This window comes from Pagrus major, chromosome 8 (assembly GCF_040436345.1).
Source record: "Pagrus major chromosome 8, Pma_NU_1.0".
NCBI lineage: Eukaryota > Metazoa > Chordata > Actinopteri > Spariformes > Sparidae > Pagrus > Pagrus major.
The window spans coordinates 12324429-12344672 of NC_133222.1; the positions used below are offsets into that span (position 1 = coordinate 12324429).

Sequence of the window (20244 nt, forward strand, 5' to 3'; positions counted from 1 at the left end):
CAATATTTGCACTAAGAAATCAGTCATGTCTTGGATTTTGTTTGTCAGAGGTCAACTCTCTCAGTGCTGATGTGTAACCACAACAACAAGCACGCGGACAAATGGATTCCTCTTTACAAGCTCGAAATGATAACATGGACGTCGGCCCATAAAATGGACAGTGACAGACTGAACATCTGCTCAAGTCATCTATGGAGAAAATGCATAAAGTAAGAGCAGCTAAGTGACATATCGTACTAGAAATCAGAGCAGGAGGAGGAGGAGGAGGAGGAGGCAGCAGATGGGATGAGGTGTTCTGAACCACTAACCACATGCGCTTAAGGGTCAGAGCAATTCTCATCCAATGTGCTTCTAAACAGCTGAAAAACCAAACTTTACCTCCGGGAGTCTCTGCGAGTTTGTGACTCTTTGACCCATCTGCTCGTCACAGCCGCAGCAGCAGAAAAGAGAGTGTGGGAGCTTTTACCTTTTATTAACACTGAACACGGCGCCTCATGCCTCCACTGTGCATTTTTAGTATGCATTAAGGCAGAGGAGCGTGAGACGAGCAAGCAAGCGGCGAAGAACAGCCCAGCAAAAAAAAAAAAAAAAGGAGAAAAAAAAGCCAGATGAGTCCCAAGAGGCTGGGAGATGGGCTGAATGACAATTGACTGGCTGTCAACACTCATCTGCATTCGCATATCTTTCTGGCCCGACACACTTAGCTGGCAGGCAGCCACGGCCTTGACATATGAAGACGTAGTGTACAGACCCTGCTCAGAGCTGTGATTTGCAAAGCTCTGCTCTCATGCAGTATTTACTTGTGTTTCCCGCTAATTGACTTTCATTGTCAGGGATTGTCATCCTCGCCACTAAAAGTAGGCAAAAAACCTTGTAATGGGTTCTGGTTTAAAGGACAGCTGTGGCTGTGATTGAGCTGCTTGCTTCAACATGCCCTTCAAATCAGCAACCATTCAGTTGTTATGATACAGCTTTGGAAGCAACTGAAACCGCTATCATTCCTTGGATGCCCCGTGCAGCCAAGTATAGAGTGTGACTGGATAGGGTTACACTTTCATCACACCTATTTAAACTCATGCCCACTTTTCACAGTCTGATTCAGAACAGCGTGTTAATCATGTAAGCCGAAAGAGGTCATGAACCTGCTGCTAAAGTCAAATTTGCCAAATCAAAATAGCTACTTTAAAGCGGCAGTAATCCATATTTTATAGTAACAATGGATCAAATGACTATGTGTAATGTGAAAAGTGTGACTCATAGTGACGAACCTACAGATCTATGGAGCTTTCAAGAACTCATTCTTTTGATTTTTGGGCCCTCAATTTAACAGTTTTATTTCACTCTCTCTGCTCTCGTAGCATTGTTTTTAGCTGCACCGGCTCGTCATTGACTACTGCGCTCTATATTATTGTTACGTTATGATTTAAAAGGCCTCCTACCAGAGAGCACATAACAGTAGTGTTTCCCATTAGAGTTGCCGTAGGGAGGAATTGTTGGTGTTTGTGATGTGTGAGAGAAAATGAAAAGAAGTTTGTTGCTGCTAACAACCTCTATGTCCTGTTCATTATTTTCTTATTAACTGCCCAGTTTGGTGAACCCAAGCAGTGTTTCTTTTACGCGGGCCGCTGCTAGTATGCTTCTCTCAATAACTAGCTTAGCTTAGCTTCTTCACTATGTAGCTAGCTGGCCAACTTTGTGTCAACCTTCTGAAGCTCAAACTAGCTAAGTTACAGGCATGTGGTGTGGAAACAAATCATAATTGTAAGTCAAACTTTTTTGGCTTCATGTTCCACTGATTTCACAGGAATAAACAGGGCCCCGCCTCAGACGCTGTATCAAGGTTCTCTTCGCTACATCTATGTTGAACATTTGACAACTAAAAAACAAGATATTTCCTTCAGGAGTACGTGGGGAACTTTGGACTAACATTTAAGAGGTGGACACAAACAGACTCCAAATTGACGATCAAGTGGTAACTTTAAATTATATAAAAATGTCATCTGCTGAGCTATCAGTGAGTAAAATAACATGTTATGAAAGTAGACAACATGGTTTTAACTTCACACAGTTGAGAAAAGGATTATATGACATGTGTAATTGAGGACAGTGCTATTTTGAGCCACTGAATTCTGAATGGACCTCATCAGCGTCCTGGATTGGTGTGAAAATTATTTCATCCTGCCTGTGCCAAAAGGCAGCTTAAGACCTCTTTATCAGAGCCATTCAAGCAAAGAGTCAATAAAACATTGCAATTAGGCTAGCCCTTTTAAAATCTGAGATGGTCTAATTGACTGTGTGTATTCAAGTAGAACATCCAAATTCCCTTCAGCAAGTTTAATAACATTGATAAGCATAATCATAAGCCTGACGCCCTGAAACACAGAACGATGTATTCTTACAATAGAGTTGGATGAACTGTGTTTTCTTCAAGAATTGGTTTTATGCTTATTGCGGACCTTTGAGTGCAGTTTTCATTTATTTTCCTCAAGTGTCTCTTTGAACCTTGTAATGTTGATCAGGGGTGCAACAGGAGTTTCATAATAACTTCTTTATAATGCTCACGCCACTTGGTTGTGGAGGGCTTGCAGTGAGGAGCTGGGGATAATAGTGTGGTGCAGCACATCAAACAGAGCCTGGTCAAAAAGCAAAGCACTCGATATCTCATAGGAGTGAATTTAATGGCCACTGGTTGCTCTTGGCTCTTGACCCTCTCCAAGAGACTCCATGTTAGTCACTCTCCAGTGCTTTCCAATTGAAACCCAGCCAGACCGCTGGTAGATGAGATTTCAACTGTCCACTCGAAGCCTGGATGACTGTACCAATGGCTTCAGCTGGTCATTAGACTGGTGATGCTCAGCTGACAAGAGAGGGCGAAACTGGACACTGACATTTGATAAAGTTGGATTTGTGCAGCAGTTTTCGAGCTTAATTGTTTTCTCACACTCCCATCTGCTGACACTGGTTTGAAATGTATAATTTATTGTTATTCAGTCAATAATTTACAGAATACCTTTTTATCACAGCTGAAAGCAGCAAAAATACAAATACAGCAGTAGAAAGTACTTAAACATTTTTGAGTTACTTAACCCATTTTAGGCTATTTGAAACGTCTTCCCCACACTTCAGAGCTAAATATCCGACGTTCTACCTGCCTACATTTACGATTGTAGTTATGAATTACTTTAAAGATCACTATTTTACAATAGAAAACATACTATCTGCATATAAAATGTGATGCATTGTTTGATGCACACCATTAAAAGTTGTTAAAATTACCTCCACCACCATCAGATACAACATTAAAATGCTGCTTCAACATAAAATAAAGAATCCAATAATCTAACAGAGGCTTAGTTTTCACCCAATAAGTACTTTTACTCATAAAAGGAGTATTTATATGGTGTGGATTAACAAAAATAAATAAAAAAGCTTGCAGGTCATGACCAGGCCACCAAACCCAGAGAGAAAACAAACCACACCACAGTGAAGGCCAGGACATACTCAACCTTTTTAATGCAGCTGACTCAACCTGAAGGCAGCCAACCAGGCTAATTTAATATGGATTTATATACAAGGTGTCTTGTTTAACATAATGAATATCTAATCAAGCATGAGCACAGGAAAGCAATTTCTGCAAAGTAATTGAAAGCAGACTTTGTTTATATGACACAGAATATTGCTACACTCTTGGCAGAGGATCGCCCAGAGCTCTAAGTCAACATTAAATCACTTCTCAAACATCATTTTGAAATAAACAGGCAGTCTCTCCTCATTAGCCCATCAACTGTTTTGCTGATTGCTAAAGATTTTTTAATCTGTTGTTTTAAAGCAGCACAAAAGTGGACCTGGCAACAGCAGAGGTGTTCGAATATATCAGATGGATCTGTGCTTGTGTTCAATGATATTCAGTCAGTATTTCTTGTCATTAACATGCTTACTGAACAGTGCAGTATGAGGGATGACTCCCTGCTGTATTAATACCTCAAGTACTCCTGCAGTGCAAGTGAACCCGTGTTTAAGATGTATAATGTAAAGCGGTCCTGTGCTGCCATCTAGTGTACAGAAATGATCCCAGTGCCAGTTGCTTGGAGCGTTACTCACAGTAATGTCAAGTTTGCATTGTATTCTACAGTGTATATAAAACACAACAAACTGGTGCTGCAAAGGAATTTTATTCCCGAGTTTACAGTGAAGGCAGGAGAGCTCAGTTTTATCAGTGACAGAAGCAATTATATATAAAAGACACTCAAAAAGAACTTGATTATTCAAACTCTACTTGAAGCTCAACATAATCTACCAATCAGCACACAGAGAGACAGTATGTTGTGGACAAAAAACAACATTGTGGCAGCTTCACAATGTCTCCTCACACGCCAAGTAACAAATGTGATTATATTATTAAACACAAATGTGCACACAGACTTGTTTCAGCAGCAGGGCCACAGTAACTAAATATTTGCCAACATCCAGTCAAATAACACCTGTTTTCTATTGGTTCAAGATATAAAATATTTTAAAAAGTAGCTTTGGTGATCTATGTATATACACTTTTGCATATATAAGCATGGAAATGTTTAAATATTATCACTAGAGCTAAAAATATAAAAAAAGTTCAGACTATTGCACAACAGCCAGGTGAGGACAGAAGGGAGTGATCACTGGAGCAGCTGGCGGCTGCTTTCAGGGTTTTCTGCGCCTGTAGAGAACAGAGTTAATTAAATACTACGTAATGCAGAGGAAATGCTATTAAAAATAAAAGACAGCTTACTTAGTGATCCCATGATGCTCATAGCCAGGACCCATGTTTGATCCAGCCCTCATCTCCACAGCCACAGAGCACTGCGAACAAAAAGATAAATTGGGAATCTGCTTTGAAGTGCCTGTAAAGTTACATTAATCTGAACAAACACATGCAAAGTCAAGTTCATTACTTAATTAGCTGCCTAAACCGAGACATGCAACTGTAGTTTAATGTAGACTTATCAGATATCATTATCCTACCCTTGTCTCCACATCACTCCAAGCCCCATCTGCTCGATCTCCATTAGGAGGTTTGCCTTCAGAGGATTTTCTTTTGCGGCTTCAGACACAAAAGTAAAGTGAGAAAGAAATGTTAAAATATTATCAATATGCAGCAAATCTGCAGCTAATAACTGGCTGTAGGCCGTTACCCTGGGACTGTAGTGAGCTCCTGTTTCAGTGTCTCGATGTCGGTGAACTGGACAGACTGTCCTCCTCCTCTGGTCTTAATCACCTCACCCTGAAAAATGAAGAACAAGTATGAGGGATTAGTTAATTTTAACTAGTAGTTAACATGTGCCAACCACACTGCGGGTCCAGTTCAGGAAAAATGTTGGGCTTCAGCTCTCTTCTCCAAAAAGCCCCATTGCCTCTAACCACTTTTTTATACCATCCACGCAAGGTGTAACATGCCAGTACTCAGTCGATCAAATGTCCAGAAGGTAGATATTTAATAAAGAGGCTTTGTCTCAACTATCCTCCTTTTCCCAAGGCACCCAACACCATCTTTATTGATCTGGTCCTTGCCACCAATCCATTTACTGAAGGAAATGTGCCAAAGCAGCTTGAGAGCAAGACAGAGGCCACTTCTTCTCATATTCATATTTTTCAAGCAAGTGCACTTGTTATGTGTGCTTGTTACTCATTAATGCAATTTAATTGAGAGAAACTATATAAAATGTATCCAGTAGTCAGGGTAAGTGTAATGATTTGCTGATCCACATGTACTGGCTTGTGATTACCTTCCTGTCCCAGAACCAGAACAACTGCAACAAGCATGGCTGAGATTGACAAAACTTTACAGATTATTACTTTAACTTGACTCACAACAAACTCTTAGGACAGACATATCCCTCTGATCCTACACGTGATAGAATTTAAAAACATTAACTTACCTTAATAAGTTTGGTTTGTATCTCGCCATCAGAGGCAACCTCCTGGTGTGTTAACACATATCTGTCACACTTTGACAGGGCCTTCTCACTGGGTGCAGACACCTGGATGGAATTGGGGATGACGGGCTGCAAAACTGTTCCCAAGTCCATGCTAGAAGTGGGCTTGTGGTCCACCCATTTCTCCCCGCCAGCAGAGCGGGAGCGTCGGTGCAACGGCCGTACTGGCATTGACGTCTTCAGAGCAGGTTGACAGTTAAAAAGGAGAAAAAAAACATACATGCGTAAAACTGGGGCAAAGGATAACACCAAATTCTGACAAAGCTATCAGTCATGAAATTAGTAAATAGCTTCTTCAGCTGTAGGAACCTAAATTTGAGGAAAATGGTGTCCAATATTAGCCTGATTAGAGGGGTGACGCCTACTCACTCATTTAAACCTCATGCTGCTGCCTGTAGCTAACTCACTGACCCTGTAGCTTATCTCAGTTAGGTTTAGATCAAATGTAGGAGAGTTGTTCTCCTCTTCCTCTCTAGTCAAACACATAGCTCTCCTCCTGGCACAGCTGTCTGATTCGCCTGCTGGGGACTGGGTTCTCGTTGGCGTACAAGGGGAGTGGTGACCCTGTCTGGGCCTTGGGTTCATTTCAACCTCCTCAACTCTAGTGGGACTGACTGGCACTGGCGTGACAAGGGGAGAATCAACAGGGAGCTGGGGAGCAAAGTGAAAAGACTGCACAGTTACATACATACATGCAAGATTATATACAGAGTACAAAGTTAGCACAAAGACATTAAACAAGACTCAAATGTTACAGCAGCAGAAACATCAAACAAACAGCCTTGCAATAAATTCTAACTTTTCTGTGGACCATTTAGTTGCAAAAAATGAAGACTAAATTGTTATTTTGATAGGTAGATAAATTGAAGAAATAGTCTACTGATTAAATCATCAATCATCATCAATAATGAAAACCATCGTTAACTTGCAGCCCAATATATTTTGCTGCTTACTGTATTTAAATGTGGTAACATTTATATTCCAATGTATATAACCAAAATCAGTTGATTACCTGACTGTAATTAATTGGCATCAACTTTGATGATTTCAGCTTCTTTAATCTGAACATTATCTGCTTTTCTCTGTTTTATTGCACATAAAATATCTCAGGTGATGGACATTTTTCATTATTTTCTGACATTGTATAGACTAAACATTTGAATAATTGAAGAAAAATCATCATAGATCAGTAAACAATGAAAATAATAGTTAGTCGCAGCCCTATTCCACACAACATTAACAGTTACCACAGAACTCTTCCGTGAAAAGCTCTTGTCATAAATGTACTTTGAGGTCCATAACAGTAGTTAGGTGCTGCAGGACTAATGCACTGTACTGCATAATAAAGAACAGGTGTTTGTTATTGTATCTACTGCCACCACATTTGGATTAGTGATGTTAGTCCAGTCAGGAAAGTGTTTTAGTTTTGCAGAGAAGATCACAGTAGCTGTTAAAAGTGAAGGGACAGAATTGTGTTAAACTGCTCTCATATCATTTAACAATATTAAGTAACTGATACATTAATCAGGAGTTAGGCAGGCTCTACATGTGCATTGTCAATACAACATACAGGGACAGGAGAGGGGGAGGCCGATCTCTTTGCAGGGAGGCGTTCCTCTCTAGAAGGCCGCTTTGGCTGCGTCTGACGCGGTGGAGGATCAGGACGACCTGGAGTCCTGCTTTCTGTCACGATGGCCTTGAGCTGCTTCAGCTTCTCGTCTTTCACCCAGAGCTTGTTTTGCATCTCCAGCTGCATCGCATTAACGCGTCTGTCCTGCAGAGCAAGAGAAGGCAAAAGGTTTAAGTGCAACACCACTGACTGTACAAAAAGTCAAATGGTTATTGGGAAAGTGTTTATATTCTGCAACAACTATTTAAATGAATACATGTTGCCAAAAATCTTTGGATGTTCAGGACAAGTTTCAACCAGATTCTGTGAAAAATAAGCGATTGGTGAGGCTTAGAATACACTTCAAATTTAACTCTGAGGGCCAAAATGTCATACCTTAAAAGGGTATTTGGAGTACCAAAGGTCCCTTGAGTTTAATAGAAGTTTTAACATGAATCCTTTCAAGAAAATCCATGACATGAACTGGGAGGCCCAATGTGAGTTAGCATGGAATGACCCAGAGGGAAATGGTCTACAAGGGCCAAATCTTATTAGAGCTATGGAATACTAAACCATGCATTTTTGCTCAATACATCTTAGCCTTTCTGCCCCCATGCGTGCATCAACTTTTGTAAAAAGAAGTTCATAGTTCTTTTTACAATACAAAATTGTTAAATCAGCGTATCATATAAACAGAAAAAAAAATCAATTTTGTGCATTCTGAATAAGAATTAATACTTTTAATCCCACTAAGAACATTGGGTAGTGATTCATTTCAGCCTTTTTGTGGTCTAAGTGATTATATTACAACAACCACTTGACCCTGACAGAAAACCTTCACCTGTCAAACATCAAAGGGGAAAAAAGCTTAGAAAATAATCCTGCTCAACAGAAATGTATTTTCCTCATTTGCACCTCAGGGCTGCTGTAGTTTACAGGGCACAAAAGACAACTTAATTTTATTCAACATTTGTGTTAATAGAGGAGTAACTCACACATTCTTTCTCCCACTTGTACTTGGTATCAGAGACCACGCCGTGCATGCGCTGCTCGATGCGTTTCTTGTCGGTCAGTTCCCTATGCAACCTCTGCTCTCTGGTTTCCAGCTCCTGCCGCAGTGAACGCTTGTCATCTTCATAGATTTTAGTTGTTTTCTGCAGGATATCAATCTGGAACAGAACCATGTGGGACATTTAAGAAACTGAGCAACACATCTACAAACCAGCAATCTCTGGGAGGTATAAATGATTGGTTGTCCCTCACCTTGTGTTCTTGCATCTTGGTTCTCTTCTCCAAGCGTTCGAGCTCTGCCTTGTTGGTCTGGATAACTTTGTCCTTCTCTACCAGTTTGCCAGTTTGCTCGTGAATAAAATTATCTTTGGAAATGAGGTTGCCGTCCAGATCCTGAAGCATGGCCTTCATCATGTTGGCTAAATAACAAAGGAAAATTATGTGACCAAGACAAAAGATCCAACTTTTCATCTAATTGTCAAAGCTGAGAGGCGAGGATTGAGCTAGCATGCGAGTGGGCACCTGCTTGGCTGTATTCGTCAATCATCATCTGTCTGATCCTGTGTCTGTGTTGCAGAGCTTCGATCAGCCTGGGCAGGGTGATGTCATCATGAGGGTCGGTCAGCTCACAAGAGGGTAGAGGTGGGAGGTTCTGCACCAAGTGGCTTATTACAGAGGGCACATCTAAAAGGGAACAGACAATTTACCAACTGGCAGCTGTCTATAAGAGTACAACATATTCCACATATACAAATACAGTTTTGGCCCACACAGAAAGACATTTTTCTGGAAATTTGTTTGGGCTGTCTTATTCAGTGCATAACTTACCTCTGTCTACTGGACCGCCACGCTCGTCAAGCTTGCGAGACAGTTCCTCTTTAAAGGCCTGGTTTCTGTGGCGACGGCCTGGGGTGAAGCCACAGATGGGCCTGTCCACTGGCCGAGCCACTTCCACCTCCTGGGTCATCTCTGCAAACCGCATCACCAGCTGGACAAACAGAGCGCCTCTTGTGTGTCAGACGAAAAGCGACGTACGTGTTCATTCAGTGTAAAGTAATGGAGACAGTTTAACTATCAGATGAACATACCAAGGTCTCCTCGTAGTCGTCAGCTTTGGGATTCACACAAACAACCATTTTGACTTTGCCCTCTCCGTCAAAGTAATTTTTGAACAGATGGGTTACTTTAGAGTCTCTGTAGGGGACCATCTGTAGGAGACAACTTACATTACCTACATGGTTCATTTGTAAATATAACAACAGTGTGCAGCTTTAGTAACTCATACCCTGTTTGTGCCACACATCTGGTTTTCCCGAAGTATCTCGATGCACGTCCGCAGATTCAGCAAAGACTGATTAATGTTACCTACAGGGTAAGAATGTTGTTTAATCTCACATGACCTTCAGCTACAAATAAACCAAAATTTGGATGTTTGGGTAACACACCTGCTTCACGTATACGGGTTCCTTCTGCCCCCGTCCTACCAGTGCGCTCACTTCCTGCCAAGTCCACCAGGCACAGCTGACTAACAGTCACCTGGTTTTTATCCTGTAAAACAAGATTTAAAAAAAGCCTTCAGTGTTGGGGCTTTCAACCCAGGGACCAGCCATTTGGCTTTCAGTTCTAACTGACCTGGAGGACGTTGTCGCCTTCAGCATCAAGAGGAGCCTGAGCCAGTTTAATAATGAGCACACTGTGGGAGCGACTGGACTCTCTGTTCAGGCAGGTGTTAGCAACCTTCCTCTTTTTCTGACCTGGAACAACATAGTAAAAGGCAACAGTTTTCAAGTATCTAGATTCACAGATATTATCTTCAAAGGGGAATTTGAGCTACTCTGGTTTAGACACAAAACTCCAATTGATCCATTTAGCTCATAAAAGACCTGCTCAGAGAGAAGATTAACGGGGTCATTTCCTGGCCAAAGCCAACCCGGAGGCAAGCAGTGCCAGGTCAGTCACATCTACAATCATCAGTGCAGTAATTTTCCTTATTTCTTTTTCTTTGACTCTTTGGTTTCTAAATGTACAGCTTACCTTTCCAGAATACTTGAAATGCCTCCTCAGCAGATTTGACTTCAACCTCCATGCAACCAGCCACATACATGTTGTGATTCTGATCCTCTCTGAGGATTCTAGACTGAGGTGGTCTACATTGAGAGAAAAAAAAGGGTTACTCACTGAAGATGTGGAACAAATGAGAATCAAACATTTGGAGGAGGGATGGGGTGTGCTTGATTCCAGCCATGGGAAATAATCAGACAATTACGATCATGAAGCGCCATCCAAAGCAACAGACAGGAGGTTTAAGGACATTCAGGAGCTTAGCCATAAGATAACATAACAGAGACTACAAGCAGCAGCAGGGAAATGTAATGATTTTTGGGGACTAAAGGAACTCCTGTCAACACTGGAGACATTAACTGGTGTGGCCTGCAATCAGACTGCAGCACAGAGTACCAAAATTTCACTTTGATTTAAATTGCCAATTTAACTGTATTTTAAAAACGTTTTTAGAAAGTTTTTGTACAGCTGGTTGTATTTTTAAATTTAAGAAGCATGAAAACATTTTTTTTTATTGTTACTGTTGATTAATTTAGCCATTATTTTGTGGATTAACGAATAATACTATGATGTATAAAATGTCAACCAAAAAAAATATTTTAATATGTAATCCCTTGGATTGATTTGTTTTGTACATCCATTAATAAAATAATCCAATAGATAAAGGGTATTGTTTGCATCCGTTACTAATATCAGCATTAATATAAGGAAAACATTGAAAATATTTCGAATAATACCCAGCCCTACTTCTTGGTAACTTCTTAGTTGTTGTGATAACACTTTTTTTAGATTTAGTTTTTCTAAAAGAAGTTTCCACAACATTTTTGTAAGTTTGAAAATGTCTCCAGCGTTCACAAGGCTCCACTTACGATCTAGGTTACACATTAAAGAGGAAAAGTTCATCTTAATCAGGCTACTAGTCTGATGTACGAGTATTCACTGGTCACATACATGAACTCAGTGTTCTGGCGCAGAGGTGTGCCTCCACCATTCCACCTAGTAAAAAGAAAGGACAATAATTCTGTCTTCAAGCTACTCTGAACAGAAGAACACTTCGCACATCTATTACATGAGACAGATGCGGAAAAGGTAAAGTGGATCAAAAGTCGTAAGCATAGTCCTGCTCACGGTCAACAATAAATGTATTTTTGCAAGATAGACAGTGTGCAGGATCTTCTTCCAGCTACTCTGATATAAAATAATCTCCTTTAAAAAACCCACGACACTTACATATAAAATGTCAATGTCTAACTCCTCAAAACAGTTAAAAACTGTCTTTCAATGCACATTTATACATCTGAATTATGTTCCTTTCACTTAACATTTTCTGAACTCACTTTGGTTTGATTACATCCTCCTGAGTTTCCTCCAGGAGATCATAGATGTAGTTGTTGTAGATTTCTATGTAGGAGACGAAGACGCTGAAGCTGCTGTCCTCGTCCACACCATCTCCTTTATAAGCCTCCTCCGGCTTAATCATGTCAGCAATCTCAGGGTCAACCTTTTGTCTGAAATCAAGGAAGTGATTTTCAGGTTATATATATCAGTTACACTGTAGAAACAGCAGTATTTCTGAGGAGTATGGATTTACCTGGCAGAGGGTGTTTTAGGAACAGGCAAGTTGTTTTCTCGCCTTTGGCGCTCCAACAAAGCATCAACTTCATTCTGGACCTCCATACCATTTTTGTCATCTGTCTTGAAAACCTGAAAAAACAAAACAAGAAGTATGAAATCAGATTGATAATGTACAGATTCAAGAATGATAAAGGAATATGGGTACGAGAGAGCTTCCTGTCTTACATATCTTTTGGCCTGGTAGGGTCCTATACTGTTGAAGATCATGTCAAGCGAGCGAGGTAGGAGTCCACCCTGGCCTGGAGAGCCCGTCATGGTGAACGTCTTTCCACTTCCCGTCACCCCATACGTAAAGAGTAAACCTGCAACATCAAGAGCGGAGACAATCAACTGCCAATAATAATCTCAAAGCTAAACAGCGCTTTTCCTGAGCATGTTAAAATGCAGGGAAAGTTCAGTCGGAGGAGAAATTACGAGATAAATAAGACAAATCAAGCTATGGTTAGCTGGGGTTTGTTTTGCTTTTTTAAAAGAAGCCAGCGCTCTTACCATTTTTTCCATGGATGAGATCGTCGACAAGAGGTTTGGCGACGTGCTCAAAAAGCTCCATCTGAGATACTGAAACTCCAAATACTCTTTTGAAGGAATACTGTGTCTGCAAGCAAAAGAGATGAGTTGGTATATTTAAGGCTGGCATTATCATATGTTGTCTTATTTCCACCAAATAAACATAACAAGATTAAAACCAACAACAGGATATTTTGTCTCCGTACTTTCTGACATCCTGAGCCTTTCTGTGGCACTCAGCATCAAGCCTATTGTTTCCCGTCTGTTATGAGGTTTCCTCACAGTTAGATATGGTCTGGAATGCCTCCACAGGGAGGAGTCTAAGAGGCATTCCTAAACCATTTTGAATCGCTCCCTTCAATGTGAAGGAGGGGCTGCTCTACTCTTAGCTCCTTCTGGTTGTCCAACCTCCAGACTGGAGAGATTACATTACTTATCTGACATGCAAACACCTGTGCAAATGATGACAAATACCTCTGCTATTTCCCTCAAGTACTAGAACAAAGGAGGAGAACATAAAAACTAGTCCAAGTGTTACCTCTTTGTACTCTCCATTTCTGTTTGTTTTGAAGCCTTCAGGTGCATGTAGCTGGATGGTGGAGCTGCTGATGACCTCAATGCAGCACTCCTCGTCCTCCACACCCAGGGGCCGGACACGACAGTACACCTGAGGAAAATACATCAGTCAAATGTGCTTCAGGAGGACGTGCTTACTCCTTAATGAACGTCACTCTCTGATCTGTGGAAATCCATTAAATTAGCAACATGCTTTAATGTACAACTAGCGTTACAACTACGTAAGCATTAGCATTGAATGCTAACGTGCAGTTTGTGTTTGCTAATATAAACATTAATTTACTGAACAACGTAGTGACCTACCCCAACCGGGTCTTTCTGGTTGTTGGGAGGCTTTTTAGGAGGAGGCCTGCGGGGAGTTCTCCCCTTCCTGAAACATTAATCATCTTTCATTAGCACAGCACACTGTTAGCCTTTGATTACAGTAAAGCGATGATGCGTTAACAAAGCCACAGGCTAGACGGCTCATTAGCCTCAGGCTAACGTTACGGCTTAGCTAACTCACTTCTATTGTTTGGATTCCGTTTACAAGCGGCGAAGCTAAACTCCAACACGATATTTGAGTTTAGGATAATAATTGTAGGTAATGTACTTTACACCCGGTAAAAAAAGCAACATTACAGTGTACTTACGCTTGTCTGATCATTGTATCTCTGCTTCTTGTATCGTTAGTTTGACCGTTCCTGTTTCTACAATTTTGAACTTTCCCTCCGGAGAACGAGGCGGCAGCAGCCAATCAGATTCCACAACAACCGATCACGTGTTTCCGCCTTCACTTCCGGGCATTTTCTGGAAACTACCGGGAACCTCAAAAATGTCAAATATGTAACCTTTTGTTTTTATTATTATATAGTAATAATAATATATTATTATTATTACTATTATTATTATTACTATTACTACTATTATTATTATTATTATTATTATTATTATTTTTATTATTATTATTATTACTTTTATTGAATAGTGACAATGTTGGGCAGATTTCGTCTAATTTGTGAATGTTGCACTTTTACAAGCAGATTAGAAATACATATACTTCGTGGAGTATGTGCGGTGTGTGTGATAGATAGATAGATAGATAGATAGATAGATAGATAGATAGATAGATAGATAGATAGATAGATAGATAGATAGATTTTTTTAACTGAAAATCTACATTTTTCTTGATCTTAAGCTATTTTTGTAGCAATTTGTATATGTACACATCTTTCTGAGAACAAAACCAATTTCCTTCTGTTAATGTACATTTTCTGTAATTTTTATTTCACACTTATTTTGGCAATGTAAATTTTTTGTTATTGTTGTTGTTGTAAAACACTCCATTTTAACATTTAACTAACCATGTTAATGTATCAGTCTGATTGCCATAAGCTAAGTGTGTGTGTGTTTTTATTTATTAAATAAAGCCCCTGAAAAAAGAAAGCTGATCTGACGTCATTTTGTAGTCCTGCCTAAACACCAAACATGGCGTCTGCTGATGGTTATTGGTAGATAAACACTGACACCTACCGTCCACAGGCAGTAACACACACGTTACAAAACACCCACTTTTGCAGCCACACTCACGTGTAAAGCTGCGTTATGCAAACACTGAAGCTCCTGCTCTGAAACTGCAGCTCTAAACATTGAAAACCGCAGGTGAGAAGTTTCATTTCACTTCAGTGATGCTGTTAAATGATTAACTGTCGAGTCAAAGCCTCAGTGTCGTGTTGCACATTAAGATCCGTCGTTTGTTTTTGAAGGGAGAAATGAAAAGACCGACGAAGTCAGATGCCTCCGGACCAAAGGGTAAAGTGAAGAAAGCAGCCGGGGAGAGCTCTGCGCCAACCCTCTCCAGAAAACTGCGAGACAAGAAAGATGGAGAGAAACCTAAACGAGGTGTGCAGCCCTGACGGGACAGCTGGTGATACTGATCATGAAATGTACTTCTTGTCATGACAGTTTGGTTTGTGTGTCTTGCAGGGCCTCCTCTCAAACCTGCAGCAGTCCAGAGGAGGACTGGGTATGGGAGCATCCTGCACTACATTTACAAGAGCACACTGGGGCAAAGTCTGCACTCACAGATGAGACAGGTGAGACTTCACTCAGAGGCTGGACAGAGGGACCAAATACAGCAACTGTTAACAGTGTAGACCAAAATATGTTACTACATTGTACTACTACTACTGCTACTACCTGTATGTGAAAGTTGGCAAGTTGTCCATATGCAATACTGTTACTATAGAGGACCTGTGCATCATTCTGAAGTGTGCATGCTATAGGCCTGTGTGTACATTATTTTTTATTATGTAGAAACATATTCATGGCCAGATTAACTTGCTACAGTGCAATAAAATTCACTGGGGTAAAAATGAGCTGCCCCTTATAACCCCTGTTTCTCCCGTTCCTGTAAATGTGTAAAGTATTTTCGTGTTGGACCTGGCTCTATATTTGTTGTTGTTGCAACATGTAAGCAGAGACCTCAGAGATTTTGTCACAGGTCATGTCAGCGTGTCAGGTAATATTGTGATTTGAGATCTGCTGCCCCTATTTGTTGGGAGTCTGAATTCAAGGTGGCCAGTTCTTATATATTGGCCATTTTAATGTATATATTACTCCATATGTTGTAAATACATTTCCACTTGAAATTGACCAGCATTTTAACTCCGTTGTCGCTTCCAGTGTCTTCAGGAACCTTTTGTTCGCTCGCTCTCGTCCTATCATTTCCACGGCGCCACCAGCCCTTTCAACCGCAGGATCACCTGTCTGGAGTGGCACCCGACTCATCCCACCACTCTGGCTGTGGGCTCCAAAGGCGGTGACTTGTATCTGTGGGACTTTGAGACGCCCACGAAACAAACTTTCATTCAAGGGGTGAGTGTCCACGTGATCGCCTGGTTAATTACAACAGCAGCACACCTGCATGCTTTTAATTATGCAACACTGTTAAGACTAGTACATTTTAGACTGTGCAAATTAGATTTTTACTAAATTTTATTTCATGTTTGCTGTTATTGGTTCTCTGCTTAGATGGGGGCTGGAGACTCAGTTACAGACATGAAGTTTAACCCGTTAAATCCCACTCAGCTGTTCACCTCGTCTATCGGGGGTACAACAGCACTTCGAGATTTCAATGGGACGACTCTAACAGTGTTTGCCAGCACATACACGCTGAAGTAAGACTAAGTCCCCTTGTTTCCTGTCAGCTCAAGTCGAAACAGATTGTAGATTCAGTCAGCCCAGCATCAGTCTTCCTACCAGACGGCCCCTCATTGATTTAATGCTACACGTTTATGTGGCAGTGTAGTGCTAATTACTGCCCGGTGATAGGCCTGCATTTGTCTTTGTGTGCACAGAACGGAGCAGGAGACTTTATCGGAGGGATGAAGTTCTGCCCGACAGACCTTTCCAAAGTCTATGTGGCTTCTGGAGAGGGCACATTGACCCTGCAGAGCTTTGAGGGCCACACACCCACCGTTCTGTCCAGAACTCAAGACTGTGGCCACGATCACCACAATGTCTGGTGAGAAGACTGACGCTCAGCAAAGAGAGGCTGTGATCTTGTAATGTTAGGCTTACGTTTATCACACTGTTTAAAATAAAAACATGTATCTAAAGATTTTAGCTTTTTATGACAAAAGAAAAAAGCTCTTCAGTTTCAAAACAATGCATTTATTAGATCATGTGTTTTTATTGTTGTTTTTTAGCCTAAAACAAATAATTACCTTCATTCAGGGCTGCAAATTATGATTATTTCAATCAGCAATTAATCAACCAACAGTCCAAAACCCAACAAGTCTTCATTTACTATATTTACTATCATGAATGAGGAAGAAAAGCAGCAAATCCTACATTTCAAATCCTGGGACCAGCAAATGTTTGACATTTTTTGATACATTTTCTCTATTGAATCAAACATTTATCGTCCCACTTTAGTTTCATCCATGTTTAATATTTCATCTGTTAAATCCAGTAAATTCACATTTTTCTTTGTTTTCTTTTAGTTACTGGTACTGCTGTGTAGATGTGTCTGTGAGCCGACAGATGCTTGTGACAGGAGACAATGTGGGAGAGCTCACACTCCTGGGTTTGGATGGCCAAAAGGTATGTGTCCATCCTACAGTAAAGATGATAGCAGGGTTTGTACGAAGTCTTACCGTAAATACTCCTTGAAAAATGCTAGATTTTCAATATAATGTGGTTTTTCATCCCCACAATCACTCATGTAAAACAAAAATCTTTATACATTTGAAATGAAATGCTGCCTCCATCATATGGTGCTGAAAACATGCAGTCAAAATTAATATGCAAAGCTGGTAATATAAATAAACTGACAATATACATTGATTGCTGTGGGTATGAAGGAATTCTGTTATTTTTATTTTCAGCATTTCTAGTCACAACTTGGATGTGTTGATATGAAGGCTTTGATAATCTGGAAATCTTTGTTTTAGGTGCATTAAAAAGTGCTTGAATTTTACTCCTAATGAAGAAATTTAGTTGTTGATGGCTTTGTTTTGATTTTCGTAGATTTTCAAAGAGAAGTTGCACAAATCCAAAGTGACCCACGCAGAGTTCAACTCCCGCTGTGATTGGTTGTTGGCGACAGCCTCAGTTGACCACACGGTGAAACTTTGGGACCTGAGAAACATCAAAGACAAGAAGAGCTTCCTCCACGAGCTGCCTCATGACAGAGCTGTCAACTCAGGTGACACTCTCAGGAAAACACCTCCGGCTTTCTGTTGTTGCTACTTAAATATGTTTTTGAAAATTTAAAAAAACATTGCAATACTTCTGCAGTTTAAATGATATAAAAGTAAATCATTTGTTTCACATTAATATACCTTTGATAATGAATACAGTTCTGAAGTAGAAGTTAAAAGTGTCATTGTTGGTTTAAGATGGGAGTGATTTCTTTGTCTGTTTATTCTCCGTCACAGCCTATTTCAACCCACTGGACTGCTCCAAGTTGCTCACCACAGATCAGTACGACCAGATCCGCGTCTACTCGTCCTCCGATTGGTCGAAGCCTCAACATATCATCCAGCATCCACACAGACAGTTTCAGCATCTCACACCCATCAAGGTTTGTTTTTTTCTCTACTTGTGTTTTTACCACGCTGTAACTTACACAGTAATATAATAAACATGTGCAGTCTAACCCTGAAATGTTTAGGAAAATGTCCTGCATGAGGTCACGTGCGAATGAGGGCAGAGACTGATTTTCACGGAAATCCGTACCGCCAGTTTACCTCAGTGAATGAAAGCAGTAACAATGTTGGGACAATAACAACTGTACGAGACACACTTTCACATGGAGCGACCAAAGCAATCATAAGGGCTGATGATGTAGTGAAAAAACATAACTTGTCTCCCAAACTTGGTGAATATTCAATATATTACAAGAACATTATTCAGCTCCTCGCCCGACATGTTCCAAGAGAGTAATAAGAGGTCTCCCGCTGCTTACATGTGCATCTGGCCTTGTTCAATCGTCCACTTCTTCTTCTTCTGTTGAGTTTTTGGGCAAGTGGCATCTATAAGTGTTTTGTTACTGCCATTTGTTGGATTGTTGTTGCAATATCTATTCCCGTATTGCCATGGCATGTTTGAAACGGCATAAGACAGGAATGTTTCTGAATGTTGCTGCATGTGTGAATAGTGTAAAATCAGCTGTGCCTGGCAGGTCATCCAAGTAAGGTTACTGTCAAATTGTGACCACCTTTAAGATTGAAGAACCTCAAATTCAGTCTGTGTAAGACTGGCATGAATGTATACAGTGAAATTACAAATTCTTGTTTCTGCACATTTCGTCTTATTGGCGTTCAGCACGAGTGGAAGAGATGTGTGAAAACCGTGGCATTCAGTATCCAAATGTGTAGAAACCTGTTGGAGAAATCATTTTAATAGTCATGTAGTGTGTAGATAATATTGGAACAGATGGGGAAAGCAACATCTTGTCATTTGTGTGTGCATGGTCAGTGTGTGACAGCTGTTATTATTTCTCTGTAGGCCACATGGCACCCTGTCTATGACCTCGTTGTGGCGGGCCGCTACCCCGATGACCGCGTTTGTTCAGGAGATCAGAGGACCATCGACATCTATGACGCCAACACAGCAGAACTCGTGTATCAGCTGCAAGATCCCACCGCTGCAGGGATCAAATCTGTGAGTGTGCTTTTAGAAACGCAGGAAAAATTCTCAATGCAAGAAAACTGTTGTCACTACTAACGCACATAAATGTGTATTTACAGGTCAATAAGTTCAATCCAATGGGTGAAGTGATTGGAACTGGAATGGGTAAGTTCTTCAAAAGCACTTCAATCATTAATGTTTTTTTATCTGACGATGTTGAGGTCAGGTAAAGATGCTTAGTGTTTACCCACAGGTGTGACAGTCCTAGTCTGGGACAGAAACGAGTCACTGATGAACGATCAGCACAAACCGGAGGAAACCGCGACCTCAGCTGACAGTTTGAGAGGCCAGAGGAGGCGTCAGCAGCGCTCCAGTCGGGACCGGAGAGGTCCTGCTGTGGATGCAAAGCTCAAGAAGAAACTGGCTTCTCTGGAAGAATCAGGGACCAAAACCAAGACCAAGACTGGGTGTACGAAACAGAAACAGATGAGGAAGAAGTGAACTGTGTTTATCTTCCTTTGTTCCTTTGTTTACTGTTCGTTGTGTCTCTAACTTCAGGGATTGTTTTGAATGTTTAAAAAATGTTCCAGATATACTTTTATAAACCAGTTCAAAACTGGAACTCTTGTACATTCACACAAATGTTTTTTCTACTGTACTTTATTAAAAAAATGCTCCATACATGATCGAGTCCTCAATCTTTGACCACTTTTGTTACGAAAAAACATCACAGGAAGATTTAAGGCAGCTGATTTA

At 40.6% G+C, this 20244-nt stretch overlaps 2 protein-coding genes and 1 non-coding gene across 5 annotated transcripts; 1 reads left to right on the forward strand and 2 right to left on the reverse strand.

Moving 5' to 3' along the window:
• Positions 1–4153: 4153 nt before the first annotated feature.
• On the reverse strand, positions 4154–14099 carry LOC141000555 (kinesin-like protein KIF23). 2 transcript variants are annotated; one of them, XM_073471284.1, is made up of 23 exons: positions 14004–14099; positions 13675–13741; positions 13334–13462; positions 12778–12883; positions 12454–12590; positions 12245–12357; positions 11991–12161; positions 11605–11649; positions 10627–10739; positions 10225–10346; positions 10038–10140; positions 9878–9957; positions 9681–9800; positions 9421–9580; positions 9115–9276; positions 8845–9011; positions 8577–8750; positions 7543–7746; positions 5916–6149; positions 5172–5260; positions 5002–5080; positions 4769–4839; positions 4154–4696 (listed from the first exon to the last, which is right to left on the reverse strand). In XM_073471284.1, exons 1-23 carry the CDS (start codon positions 14015–14017, stop codon positions 4681–4683), a joined length of 2676 nt encoding a protein of 891 aa, XP_073327385.1. In that variant the 5' UTR covers positions 14018–14099; the 3' UTR covers positions 4154–4680. The 2 variants fall into 2 exon arrangements, with proteins under 2 accessions (XP_073327385.1, XP_073327386.1); XM_073471285.1 differs by lacking the exon at positions 11605–11649.
• Positions 10476–10571, reverse strand: LOC141001811 (Z30 small nucleolar RNA). Its single transcript, XR_012179607.1, has one exon. It is a non-coding gene; the product is annotated as a Z30 small nucleolar RNA (small nucleolar RNA).
• An 818-nt stretch (positions 14100–14917) lies between the features above and the next one.
• ddb2 (damage-specific DNA binding protein 2) lies at positions 14918–20169 on the forward strand. 2 transcript variants are annotated; one of them, XM_073472022.1, is made up of 11 exons: positions 14918–15012; positions 15117–15252; positions 15337–15446; positions 16036–16227; positions 16384–16529; positions 17358–17457; positions 17884–18061; positions 18294–18439; positions 19366–19521; positions 19608–19653; positions 19742–20169. In XM_073472022.1, exons 2-11 carry the CDS (start codon positions 15123–15125, stop codon positions 19987–19989), a joined length of 1452 nt encoding a protein of 483 aa, XP_073328123.1. In that variant the 5' UTR covers positions 14918–15012; positions 15117–15122; the 3' UTR covers positions 19990–20169. The 2 variants fall into 2 exon arrangements, with proteins under 2 accessions (XP_073328123.1, XP_073328122.1); XM_073472021.1 differs by lacking the exon at positions 16384–16529 and adding an exon at positions 16710–16876.
• Positions 20170–20244: the final 75 nt, after the last annotated feature.